The following is a 13653-nucleotide window of genomic DNA, read 5'->3' as shown; positions in this document are numbered from 1 at the left end:
CTAGTGTACCTAGACAATGAATATACTACAGGTATATGTATGCCCACGGGCCTCTTGCTTAAGCACTCCCAAGGTGCCTTCCCCTTCCCCCCTGGGAACAAATGAAACAGGATATTAAACAATTTCAAACTAACAAAGGACATCAAATAAGCTCTATCTGAGCAACAAACTCACAAAACATACCAACTTCCCAGCAATGAACTCCCAGCAAATCAACCTCCAGCAAAAATCTCTATCACAATCAATCGCTCTGCAATGACCTCCCAGCAAAACTGCAGCAAATCTCTCTAGCAAAATCTCTCTCAGCAATCCCTACCTCCAAAATCTCTCTAGCAAAATCTCCCTCAGCAATCCCAACCTCCAAAATCTCTCTCTCCTGAACAGAACACTGGCTTTTATATAGCTTTAGAAGGAATGTGTAACTGGAGACAGCTGTGTCTTGACGAGGGGGCGGGGTCAGCTCTCCAATTAGCCCTGGAGTCGACCAATCAGCTGCTTGAGGATTTCAGGAAGCCATTTCCTGAAATAAACACATGCACAAACAAACTACAACACATAAACTGGGGAACGTAACAATGACCAGTGAAATTTACCTGCTGGAGCATGTGCTAGGGTGTTGCTATGGTGACCAGTGAGCTGAGGTAAGGCGGGGCTTTACCTAGCAAAGACTTTTCAATGACCTGGAGCCAGTGGGTTTGGCAACAAATATGTAGTGAGGGCCAGCCAACGAGAGGATACAGGTCGCAATGGTGGGTAGTATATGGGGCTTTGGTGATGAAATGGATGGCACTGTGATAGACTACATCCAGTTTCCTGAGTAGAGTGTTGGGGGCTATTTTGTAAATGACATCGCCGAGGTCAGGGATCGTTAGGATAGTCAGTTTTACGAGGGTATGTTTGGTGGCATGAGTGAAGGAGGCTTTGTTGTGAAATAGGAAGCCGATTCTAGATTTAATTTTGGATTGGAGATGTGAGTCTGGAAGGAGAGTTTACAGTCTAACCAGACACCTAGGTATTTGTAGTTGTCCACATATTCTAGGTGTCACGAGGGACTGGGTGTGTGAGGTAAGAATCAGGCACAGAGAGTTCCAAAGGGAGAAGTGCACTTTAATCTGGCACCAAAATACAACGCCCAAAACACAGGGTACACGGTCCGGAGCACTAACACACCCAACGACACAACACGTAACACAGAATTAATCCCGCACAAAACAAGGGTGGGTTTACTAGGCTTAAATTAAGGAAGCACATCAGGAAAACACAATTAGACACAGGTGCAAGTAATAAGACAAAACAAACAGGAAAAGGGATCGGTGGCGGCTAGTAGGCCGGTGACGACGACCGCCGAGCACCGCCCGAACAGGCAGGGGAGCCAACTTCGGGAGTCGTGACAGAACCCCCCCCCCCGGCTCCCGCAGCGCGCCAACACCGGCCTCGAGGGCGACCCGGAGGGCGAGGCGCCGGGTGATCCGGGTGGAGGCGGTGGAAGTCTCTCAGGAGTGAAGGGTCCAGAAAGTCCCCCACCGGTACCCAGCACCTCTCCTCCAGACCGCTGTGGTCAGAGAGACGTCGTAAATTCCTGAGGATCTCCTCATGGCCACACAGTACAGAGAGAGCAAATTTTCATAGAGAACAAAGGAATTTCTTCCACCTCACAGAACTTGAGGTACGAACAAATGTCATGTTCTGGAGAAAGTATAAAAGATCGGTGAAGAATCCAGCTACGAACTGGTCCGTTTGTTACAACTTGGGGAAGCTCATGGGAGACGGTGTGGCCACATTACCGTAACGCTAATAGCCTCAGATATGAGGTTTACATCTAATTGTTGTATAAGATGAATGAGTGAGTATGATACTGTTTGTAAAATTGTGTAATATGATTTTGGACTGTTTAATGAAGGAAAATACAATTCCCTTTTGATTTGAACTAAATCAGAGGACCGCCCCTGAGCCCAGTTAGGGTCTAGCATCCTGGGTCAGCCCTGTCTGCAATTCCGAATAAAACACAACTTTGAGAAATTATCAACCAGACCATGTTTTTCTCCATTAGGAGAGGGCAAAGGTTGTAGACCATTGCTGAATCTTTTAACCATACCACGTGGTTAAACTCTTAGACTATCAATACCGACAGAATAAGAACAAGTCTTTGATATTAATTACTAGTCTGCAGCTAGGAATTCGGTATCATTGAACGTGAAGAACGACAACCGCCAAAACATCTATTCTATAACGAATGTCACTCTGAACAACACCCTCTAACCACAAACGAGAGAGAGGGGGAGAGAGATGGACAATTCTACAAAAGAAATGAACTTTTCACCAGCGATCAAGACGACACACGTAGCGTAAATATGTATTGATTGCAATTGTTCCCGAATAAGAGAGCGTTCATGTGCAAAGGATTAGCATTTCAATTGTTATAATTATCACTCTGTAGTGACTTCTTAGTCAACCCCCACTTCCCCTTTTGTCTAACATTCTCCTATCATTTCTTGTAACCATATTTACTGTTTGTTTATGCATTTCTGTGAATTACTTAGTAATAAATAAATAATTTAACTAAGACAATTGATGTATGGATGACTCATAGTGAAGGCTGGGCTCGTGCAGATAACCAACCATTTACGACGTTTGGAATGAGACTAACGTGAGGTAAAGTAAATAATTTATTAATTCGAAGACTAATTGATCAGATAAAATATCTGAAAAGTTATTTTAGGAAATGATAACTTTGTAATCTGAATATTTTTCCTTGGTGCCCCGACTTCCTAGTAAATTACAGTTACATGATTAATAAGTTGATCGCGTAATACTAATTACAGAGAATCTTTGATAAATATAAAACTTCAATTAAATGATAGTAAAGACACGATACTTGATTAGGCCCATAAGCACGTGCGTACATAGGAGGTCCCGTAATGGGAAGAAATTTAATCTACTTTCATTCCTGAGTATACAGTGCATTTGAAAAGTATTCAGACCCCTTGACATTTGTCATTTTGTTACGTTATAGCCTTATTCTCAAATGTATTAAATGTTTTTTTTTCCCCATCATCAATCGACACAGAATGGCCTATAATAACAAAGCAATAACAGGTTTTTAGAATTTTTTTGCAAATGTTTTTAAAATGAAAAACATTAACATAAGTATTCAGATCCTTTACTCAGAACTTTGTTGAAGCACCTTTGGCAGTGATTACAACCTCAAATCTTCTTGGTTATATTGCTACAAGCTTGGCACACCTGTATTTGGTGAGTTTCTCCCATTCTCCTCTGCAGATCCCCTCAAGCTCTGCCAGGTTGGAAGGAGACTCAGAGACTTGTCCCGAAGCCACTCCTGCGTTGTCTTGGCTGTGTGCTTAGGGTCATTGTCCTGTTGGAAGGTGAACCTTCCCCCTAGTCGGAGGTCTGAGCGCACTGGAGCAGTTTTTCTTCAAGGATCTCTCTCCATTCATCTTTCCCTCAATCCTGACTAGGCTCCCTGTCCCTGCCGCTGAAAAACTTCCCCACAGTATGATGCTGCCACCACCATGCTTCAACGTAAGGATGGTGCCATGTTTCCTCCAGACGTGACGCTTGGCATTCAGGCCAAGGAGTGCTGCAGAGATGGTTGTCCTTCTGGAAGGTATCTCCCATCTCCACAGACAAACTCCGGAGCTCTGTCAGAGTGACCATCGGGTTCTTGGTCACCTCCCTGACCAAAGCCCTTCTACCCCAATTGCTCAGTTTGGCCGGGCAGCCAGCTCTAGGAAGAGTCTTGGTGGTTCTAAACTTCTTCCATGTATTAAGAATGATGGGGACTTTCAATAATGCAGACATTTTTTGTTACCCTTCCCCAGATCTTTGCCTCGACACAATCCTGTCTCGGAGCTGAACGTACAATTCCTTTGACCTCATGGCTTATCTCACCACTACGCCTCTCTAAACTCACTATCTCTCTAAACTCACTATGTTTATTTTACCCAGGACTGAGAGAGAAATTCGATCAGATCCATCCACCACATTCTTGGCGAGTTGCAGTTCCACCTCTTCTGTCAGAGTTTCTCCAGTGGACACAGATGATAAGATGAATGGAGATGATCAGTTCAATAAAAGTGAACATTCAACATTCATGCATTACACAGCAACCAGTTGTAGGTGTCGGTCTTCTCTGTTCCCTCCGCCTGAGAGACAGTGATAGAGCACAGAGAGAGGAGAGAATGTAGATAATTGGAGGAGATGAATAGAAAGGGAGATACTTTTCAGTCAGAGGCAGTTACACAAAATGGTATATGTACAACCTAAAACTAAGTTCCACCACAACAATAGGCTACATACCTTCACCAGCAGGCTCTGTGTGACTTTGTAGATGTGTCCTCTCTCCTTTACTTTCACAATCTCATTGTCACACACAGCGTGGGACTGGACAGGCTCTGGATGTTAAAATCCCCTACACACACATTGACAGACCGAGTGCAGCACAGGTTACACAACATCCAATACGCTGACTGAGAGTACACAACTCAGATTGACATCCATTCTGCTGTTTGAACAGTTGAATGGAGACTGGTGACTTACCCAGCACTGAGGGTGCCATTGTCCAACTGAAGGTCTTTCGTCCATTGGCACACAAGCATGATGAATACTGGACATCATTCAGGGGTGTGAGAGTGTAGTCTAAGGAAGGAGCCGCAGTCACAGAAACCTGCCCAAGAGGAACACTTGTAAGACAACATGGAAAACCCAAGACTGATACACTGGGTGTAATAAAAAATAAATAAACACTGACTAGGCAAACTGCAACAAAACACAACATTTTATACAACTCGAGAAACTCATGAAACAACTCAAGAAACAATCATGATGCGGTGCCGTACCATGATGCACTTGGACAGGTAGTTGAACACAGTGGCCTTCAGCTCAAAATGCTCTCCACGGATGATGGCGTAAGGCAAGGGGAGTTCCGGGAAGAATTGCTGTAAAACTGTAAATTTTACCGGAGCAGCCAGACCGAAACCACCAGGGGCCAGGCAGAATGCCTCTGACTCCCAGGAGGTGATGGTGTCTGGAACCTTAAGGGGCACATCTGCTGATCCGGACTCCCTGTAATGCAGAGGTCAGAGTTCAAACAGAAAGCCACTAAGTGTCCCATAGAGAACAATGGAGTATGACTTACAAATTCTTTGAACAATGTTTCTTTAGATTTTTAAAATGTATTTAAGCTTGCCCCATTGAGGACCTCTTTCCTAAGAGAAATCTGGCCGAGGGAAAAGTGGGCCAAGTTGAGCCAAAGGAGTAAATTGAGCCTCCCTTGTTTCTAGGAAACCATACACAAAATGAATAATTTGACCAAATCTTTAGGAAGAGGACATCATTTCATGGAGTCTGAAGGAAGAAACCACATGGAAAAAGTTGGTTCCAAAAAACTGATTTTCACCAGGTCAAATTCATTGTGTTAGCGGTTTCACTATGTTCGGATCTAAACCAAAGTAGATAATTGCAATATTGTTCTATACATCAGTTGGGATCTCTATAAACTTCAATTTGATGTCCTAAACCTAGCATGAAAGTGCATCATTGTGGCTGTGTGGGCTAATATAGTCAAAATATGTCTTGGGTTAAGTTGAGTCGATCGCCATGTGGTAAGTTGAGCATCCTAGGCATAATGCAAGGCAATATAGGTTTACAGGTTTATTTCCATGCAATATTTCAAGAGGGAAATGTCTTATCTTACCGTTGTCACTGTTGACTGTATTTCAGGGCTGTCTTCGATGTTCACTTGGTTCTAGCTTCAGCAATGCAATACGTATGTATTTTCTTTCTCATTGTTAGGTCATGAGGATTATTTTTCACAGTATACTCATCTGTTCATCATCTCATTATGAATGTTTTCATGTTTTTTGTATGTGTCGTCAACGACAGGGCTCTATAGTATCTGTCTTGTCGGTGTATCTGTTTGTGTTATCTTGATGGTTCTGTTACTCTTTCTCTAAATGGATTTGTGTTTGACTACATCTACCTTAGCTCAATAAATTATTAGGAGATATTCATAATGGAGATTATAGCCAGGACCAGTGGTGATTTTAGCATGTAAATCTTGGTGGGGCAAACAAAAACAATTGCCACCAAAGACACTACACTAAATAACACATTAATTGCACTATAACAGTGACAAGCGGTGCCTACAAACTGTTAGGGCCTACATAAAGCTGTCCAAACAGCAGAGCTTTCTTTCCAGCACAATGGAGTGAGTCCTTACCACCGCTACACCTGGCTGAATCCTTACCACCGCTGCACCTGGCTGAATCCTTACCACCGCTACACCTGGCTGAATCCTTACCACCGCTACACCTGGCTGAATCCTTACCACCGCTACACCTGGCTGAATCCTTACCACCGCTACACCTGGCTGAATCCTTACCACCGCTACACCTGGCTGAATCCTTACCACCGCTACACCTGGCTGAATCCTTACCACCGCTACACCTGGCTGAATCCTTAACACCGCTACATCAGCGGAGCCTTGTCTGGCAGCAAAACAATCAATTCAGCCTCGTTTACTGCCTTTTTAAAAACACAGCTGATATGGTTGACTTGCTTAAACAAATGTGTTTTTTACTGACAATTGAAATGTACAAACTATGGCATAAGGGAATGATGAGCTGATGAGGCATTCCATTATTTCGATTAAGACATTAATGAGTGAGAGACGACAGACGCAGTCAGTATAACTATGTGTTCAGCACTTTTGTACAGTGACAGAATGCAGAACATGGGCTGCTCTTACAGTATTTTCCCTGTACTCGAAGTCAGAACCATAGGATAAATAAGCATATAAGCAATGAAACCTCTTACAATATTAGATGATGACATTTCTGAAAAACAGGTTATATGTGCAGCACCACCGAGTCAGAACAGTAATGTTAGGCGAAATTAAGTGGTGAAAATAGACCAAATTATTAGGGTGAGGCATTACAGTATACATATCTCCCTGGAATATTACATCATTTATGCAGCAGCATATAAGACATTTTGGGACTCACCCTGTTGTGCGTGGCGGTCCTTTGTTGGCAAATGTTGTCTTCAAAGAAAGAGAAAGATTTACAATTCCGAGTTGGATGACCGTTCAAAACATATTTTCTCAGTCTGAGAGGCGTTTATTCCCAACTTCCAAGGTTAGCCACGGTCACCAATTCTTTCCAAACAGCTCAACTTGTGTAATGTTTATGTCCAATGGCTGATGACCACCGATATGTTTTATCTATCATTTCTATTTATTATTTATCTTCATATGACAAGGATTAGAAAGGATTTGCCAGTAGATTTTTTACTTGATTTATGATGATGACTGCTAGCTAAGATTTTGAAAGTAAGACGTTGATGATGATCAGTCCAATCAAAGCAACTGTAGATATAACATGATTTGAGGTAATTTTATCTGTGTGCAATGACCTTGAGCCTTCTTGGAAGGGCATTTCTAATCTAAGTCTATGGCAGGTCCCAAAGGGCTCACATTCCTGATGTCTACCCTTAAAGGCGGGTGACGTAGTGTCCCCATGAGTGACTGAACACTGAGCCAATCACGGTGCAATGCTACTATTTTCTGCAGGCCTGCCCAACCACCACAGAAAGCACTGAGCAAGGCTGAAACACCTGCATTTGGAAGCTTCCTGTAAGCGGCTTTATGAACTCAATGATATATATATTTTTTAAATTGTTTGCAAACTGGTGTGACACGTATGAAAAAAAATAACATGCAAAACAGCCCCCCCCCCCCCCCCACTGGCCATAACTCATTATGGGTATGATCGGGACAGGACACATCCCCTTGAAAGCCATTTGTTGATGGAATTAAAAGTGAGTGGATTTCCTGGATCCCATTCCCTGATGAGAAATAAAAGAGAACTACAGGGGTCCATGATGATAACAGATGGAGGAAGAAAAAAGATGAGAACTACAGGGGGTCCATGATGATTACAGATGGAGGAAGAAAAAAGATGAGAACTACAGGGGGTCCATGATGATAACAGATGGAGGAAGAAAAAAGATGAGAACTACAGGGGGTCCACAATGATTACAGATGGAGGAAGAAAAAATATGAGAACCAAAAGTTAAGCAAAATTGAGAAAAAACATTTAAATAACTTTGTATAGTTGGCAACAACGATGAACAGCATATTGCAGCTCTCTGGAATTTAACAAAAACACTCTTTGATATGGTTGGATAGGACAGGTACACCCACAGGTACTAATTGCCTAGGAAGAGACTCACTGTCTTACATAAAGCCTTTCAATATTCCCCTTGTCTCCTGAGCCTACACCTTGGAACTAATTTCTTGCCATAGTGTGACATCAAAACCTACACGCAAAACGATCTGGAAAAAATGCTCAAGAATAGGGATTTCATTAAAAACTTTAATTCCAGTAATTTTACATCCTTTACTTTAGAGCTTGAAAGATGCCTCAAGGGTTGCATGTGTGACCTCTGTTAATGTCATTTTCTTCTTACATCTTCAAAGCGGCATATACAATGAATGTAAAGAATTCTCTAACAACAATAGCCAGCATTTAGGTCAATTAATAAAGGAATATTACATATAGTATAAGGGTCAGGCCAGCTAAATAAAATGACTAATTCAACATCACCAATAATTCTAGATTTCAAATAGGACACCAGTTTGTAACCTCTACTTGCAGGGGAAGACATATTCTGTCTCTGCCTGGTCACCTGAATAAAACCATAAGACAGGTAAGTCTCTGTAAATGAACTAAATGTTACTAAAAATGAGAGGGAAAAATACATATTGGGGAAGGTTAGATTTAAACTTACTCGGCTGGTAGTAGTCGTAGATCTTGACCACCGCTGGCTTTAGATTTTGTACTGGGAGCTCCCGTATGATGTCCAGGGTGTGTTTCAAAGGCAATAGTGATGGTAACTGTCGAGAGATTAAATTATTTATTTTTTAAACACGAAAAAAACATATTGGGTCACAATTATTGAAATGCTCTGAGCAGAAGTTTCTGTTTCAGTAACACTCTACTTGACACCCAGCGTGTTAATAGTATTACCCACAAAACCTACCACATATGGCAAAACATTCCATTACACTATAGCCTCCATGTCAACTGCATGTTTATGTTATATACTTTTTAATTGACAGTATTATTGTAGTTGTAATTGCTCTGTTGCTGATAACTGGGATGAATGCAGGAGTAGGTTTCAAGAGCAAGTTATGTAAAATATGATGAAAGTGGCTGTAAAGAATTCATTACAACAACAAAGGATTTAAGAAACAAACTTAAAACGAAAGGAAACATCTTGGCAGGGAAAACACTAATGTGAATAAATGTGTAAGTGTATTCAGACCCTTTACTTGTTGAAGCACCTTTGACAGCAACTACTGCCTTGAGTCTTCTTGGGTATGGCGCTACAAGCTTGGCGCACCTGTATTTGGGGAGTTTCTCCCGTTCCTTTCTGCAGATCCTCTCAAGCTATGTCAGGTTGGATGGAGAGTGTGGCTGCACAGCTATTACCAAGTCTCTCCAGATATGTTTGATTGGCTTCAAGTCCGGGCTCTGGCTGGGCAACTCAAGGACATTCAGAGACTTGTCCCAAAGCCACTTGTCATGACGTTGGCCTCTTTGGGTATAGCAACCCCATCCCCCTCTCCCTGCCTCCTTCAACTAGGCTGCTGTGGTCAGAGGTTGTAAATTCCTGAGAGGATCTCCACATGGACACATAGTCGAGAGAGAGTAAACGTTCATAGAGGACAAAGGAAATCCTTCCACCTCACAGAACTTGAGGTACGAACAAATGTCATGTTCTGGAGAAAGTATAAAAGATCGGTGAAGAATCCAGCTACGAACTGGTCCGTTTGTCACAACTTGGGAAAGCTCATGGGAGACGGTGTGGCCACATTACCATAACGCTGTTTATATAATAGCCTCAGATATGAGGTTTACATCTAATTGTTGTATAAGATGAATGAGTGAGTATGATACTGTTTGTATAATTGTGTTGTATGATTTTGGACTGTTTAAATGAAGAAAAATACAATTCCCTTTTGATTTGAACTAAATCAGAGGACCGCCCCTGAGCCCAGTTAGGGTCAGACATCCTGGGACAGCCTTTTCTGCCATTCCCAATAAAAACCCCACTCGGGTTTTCGATCAGCAGACCGACCTTACCTCAATTACGAGATGGCTAAAGGTTGCAGACCATGTTTTTCTCCATTAGGAGGACAAAGGTTGTAGACCATTGCTGAATCTTTTAACCATACCACGTGGTTAAACTCTTAGACTATCGATACCGACAGAATAAGAACAAGTCTTTGATTTGAATTACTAGTCTGCAGGTAGGAATTCGGTATCATTGAACGTGAAGAACGACAACCGCCGAAACATCCATTCTATAACAAATGTCACTCTGAACAATACCCTCTAACCACAAACAAGAGAGAGAGGGAGAGAGATGGACAATTCTACAAAAGAAATTAACTTTTCACCAGCGATCAAGACGACACACGTAGCGTAAATATATATATTGATTGCAATTGTTCCCGAATGAGTGAGCATTCATGTGCAAAGGATTAGCATTTCAATTGTTATAATTATCACTTTGTAGTGACTTCTTAGTCTTAGCCAAACAGTTCAATCTTGGTTTCATCAGACCAAAGAATCTTGTTTCTCATGGTCTGAGAGTCTTTAGGTGCCTTTTGGCAAACTCCAAGAGGGCTGAAATGTGCCTTTTACTGAGGAGTGGCTTCTGTCTGGCTACTACCATAAAAGCCTGATTGGTGGAGTGCTGCACAGATGGTTGTCCTTCTAGAAGGTTCTCCCATCTCCACAGAGGAACTCTGGCGTTCTTTCAGAGTCACCATCAGATTTTTGGTCACCCCCCTGACCAAGGCCCTACTCCCCCGATTGCTCAGTTTGGCCAGGTGGCCAATTAAGAGGTCACTGTGGTCTTGGGGACCTTCAATGCTGCAGACATTTTTTGGTACCCTTCCCCAGATCGGTGCGTCAACACAATCCTGTCTCGGAGCTCTATGGACAATTCCTTCGACCTCATGGCTTGGTTTTTGCTCTGACATGCACTGTCAACTGCGGAACCTACTATAGACAAGTGTGTGCCTTTCCAAATCATGTCCAATCAATTGAATTTACCACAAGTGGACTCCAATCAAGTTGTAGAAACATCTCAAGGATAATCAATAGAAACAGGATGCACCTGAGCTCCAATTTTGAGTCTCAGAGCAAAGGGTCTGAATACTTATGTTAATAAGGTATTTAAGTTTTTAATAAATTAGCAACATTTTCTAAAAACTTGTTTTCTCTTTGTCATTATAGGGTAGGAAAAAAAGGCTGTAATAAACTGTGGAAAAAGTCAATACTTTCCAAATGCACTGTATGTCACCACAAGTACATCAAAATATATATACAGTCACTAGTGAAAGTCTACACACTCCTTGCACATTTTGCTGCCTTATATTAGATTTTTTCCTATCCTTGCCAAATTTTCCAAGAGAGAGAGAACACATACACTAAAACAAAAACGAATACATTAAACTTTTTGTGCAGGTTTAACCTCTTTCTTGCTCTGTATTTTCTTGCTTGAGAATCTGCTATTTTCTAAGAAGCAATTATTTTATTGACCATTTTAATTGAAAACAATCACATTTCCAAAGTGAAAGAAAATTCACAACCAAATTTACTGATCTTGACCAAATTTGACAACAACAATGGACATATGTTGCCCTAAGAGTTGTACAAAGTAGATAGAATGGATATTTTGGTTTTGGTCTCACCTCTGTCAAGTACATTAACACATGGTCATCTTCAGTATCAACACGATCCACTTGAAATGACCTCCTCAGCTGTGAAGACATGCCATACATGTTATTCATCTTGCATTGACAACAAAGTTCATTTTCATGTGAAAGAGGCAAGAGCTACAATACATGGAAAAAGGCCACAGGTAACACCATAAAAGTATGTTATGACAAAAAAAAACTTACCCTCGCCAAAGAGTCTGGGTCTGGAGCAAATCCAGACAGCATTTTCAAATCCACAATAATCATATTGGTGGTCAGCTCCTTTCCAGAATATCTGTGAAAGAAAAGAGGCCCCTGAGATCAAAGTTTGATTTTGACAAGTGCTTGTAAAAATCAAATGAATGGATACTTTGATTATTTTACCAATAAAAATACCAGGTTTCCTGATATGTTTTCTTACTGTTAGGTACAAACTAGAAATTAAATAACCTATACATATAGTGCCCTCTAATTATTGGGACAGTGAAGCATTTTTTTAACAAACAATGACTATGAGGTTAAAGTGCAGACTGTCATCTTTAATTTCAGTGTATTTGCATCCATACCGGGTGAACCGTTTGGAAATTACAGCATTTTTTCTACATAGTTCCCCCATTTTAGGGGACCAAATGTAGGCTATTAGGATAAATGTACATATGTGTATTAAAGTAGTATAAAGTTAAGTATTTGGTCCCATATTCAGAGCATATAATGACTACATCAACCTTGTCACAACAAATGTGTTGGATTCATTTGCTGTTTGTTTTGGTTGTGTTCCATATTATTTTGTGCCCAATAGAAATGTATTGTGTCATTTTAGAGTAACTTTAATTACAAATAAGAATATAATATTTTTCTAAACACATCTATATTACAGACACAAAAGTTACAGATGCTAAAATATCACCCCCCCCCCCCCCCCCCCCCATTTTTTCTTCTGTTATTGTAATGGTGAGAGGTTAGCATGTCTTGGGGGTATGATATTTGTGCGTCTGTAACGGTCTCACTCATCATCATTCACAATTCATTCAGGATTATCTGTAATCATGGTAGCATCCACATTAATATGCACGTTTTTAGAAACATGTTCTATTCTTATTTCCAATAAAAGTGACTCCAAAATGACAATACATTATTTACCATTCATTTCTATTGGGCACAAAATAATCTGAAACCAACAGAAAATGCATCCAACGAATTTGTAGAGTGAATATGTGACCAAGTACTTCATTTTTTACTACTTTAATACACATAAGTGAATTTGTCCCAATACTTTTGGTGTCCTAAAATAGGTGGACTATGTACAAAAAGTGCTGTAAATACCCTGACTTAACCTGTAAATATCCTGACTTCAAATCCACACTTTTGGATTATAGAGCCAAAACAAGAAAAACATGTTTCTTAGTCGCAATAATTACGAAGGGCACTGTAGGTATAAAAACACCAATAGAATTGGGTCAAAAACATTTTTAGACATGCTCTATAATAACACTTTGGAGTGTCATCAATGACCTGCTTGAAATAAAGCTTCAGTAAACGCAAATGTTTCATTCATTCTTACTTACTGAGACTCGAGGTTCAGCGTGACTCTGGGTCTCAAAGAGTTGCTGTTGCAGTCCACCTCTGTCTTCACCTGGATGCTGAGCGTTGTGCTGTCAGTAGGAGTAGGGATGTTGTAGTGGAGCGCCACCTGGGAAAGAGGGAAGAAGTGGTCAGGGGAACAAGGTTGTCTAAAAATATACATTTTACAAGCTTGATTTTTTTAAACTTTTCATAAATTAGATATCAAGCCAGACAAAGCTTCTTAAATGTTTGGACTTCACAGTAATATATAAATCAGATCTTGCCAAATAGGATTGGGA

General features: G+C 41.0%; 1 protein-coding gene and 1 long non-coding RNA gene across 5 annotated transcripts in view; both read right to left on the bottom strand.

The window, feature by feature from the left end:
- Positions 1–1086: 1086 nt before the first annotated feature.
- On the bottom strand, positions 1087–6466 carry LOC118944025 (uncharacterized). The gene is made up of 4 exons (XR_005039332.2): positions 4857–6466; positions 4558–4684; positions 4318–4429; positions 1087–4163 (listed from the first exon to the last, which is right to left on the bottom strand). It is a non-coding gene; the product is annotated as an uncharacterized LOC118944025 (long non-coding RNA).
- A 1913-nt stretch (positions 6467–8379) lies between these two features.
- Positions 8380–13653, bottom strand: part of LOC118944024 (alpha-2-macroglobulin) — a 39596-nt gene continuing 34322 nt past the window's right edge. For all 4 annotated transcript variants that reach the window (XM_036961399.2, XM_036961401.2, XM_036961403.2 and 1 more), the window contains exons 31-35: positions 13357–13481; positions 11996–12086; positions 11786–11854; positions 8809–8914; positions 8380–8706 (exon numbers count right to left, since the gene is read on the bottom strand). In XM_036961399.2, coding sequence (XP_036817294.1) covers positions 8666–8706; positions 8809–8914; positions 11786–11854; positions 11996–12086; positions 13357–13481 — 432 coding nt within the window. In that variant the 3' untranslated portion in view covers positions 8380–8665. The remainder of the gene's footprint in view (positions 8707–8808; positions 8915–11785; positions 11855–11995; positions 12087–13356; positions 13482–13653) is intronic.

Source organism: Oncorhynchus mykiss, chromosome 24, assembly GCF_057628025.1.
Source record: "Oncorhynchus mykiss isolate SJ-2025 chromosome 24, ASM5762802v1, whole genome shotgun sequence".
Classification (NCBI taxonomy): domain Eukaryota; kingdom Metazoa; phylum Chordata; class Actinopteri; order Salmoniformes; family Salmonidae; genus Oncorhynchus; species Oncorhynchus mykiss.
This window is presented reverse-complemented; position numbering and strand designations above follow the sequence as displayed.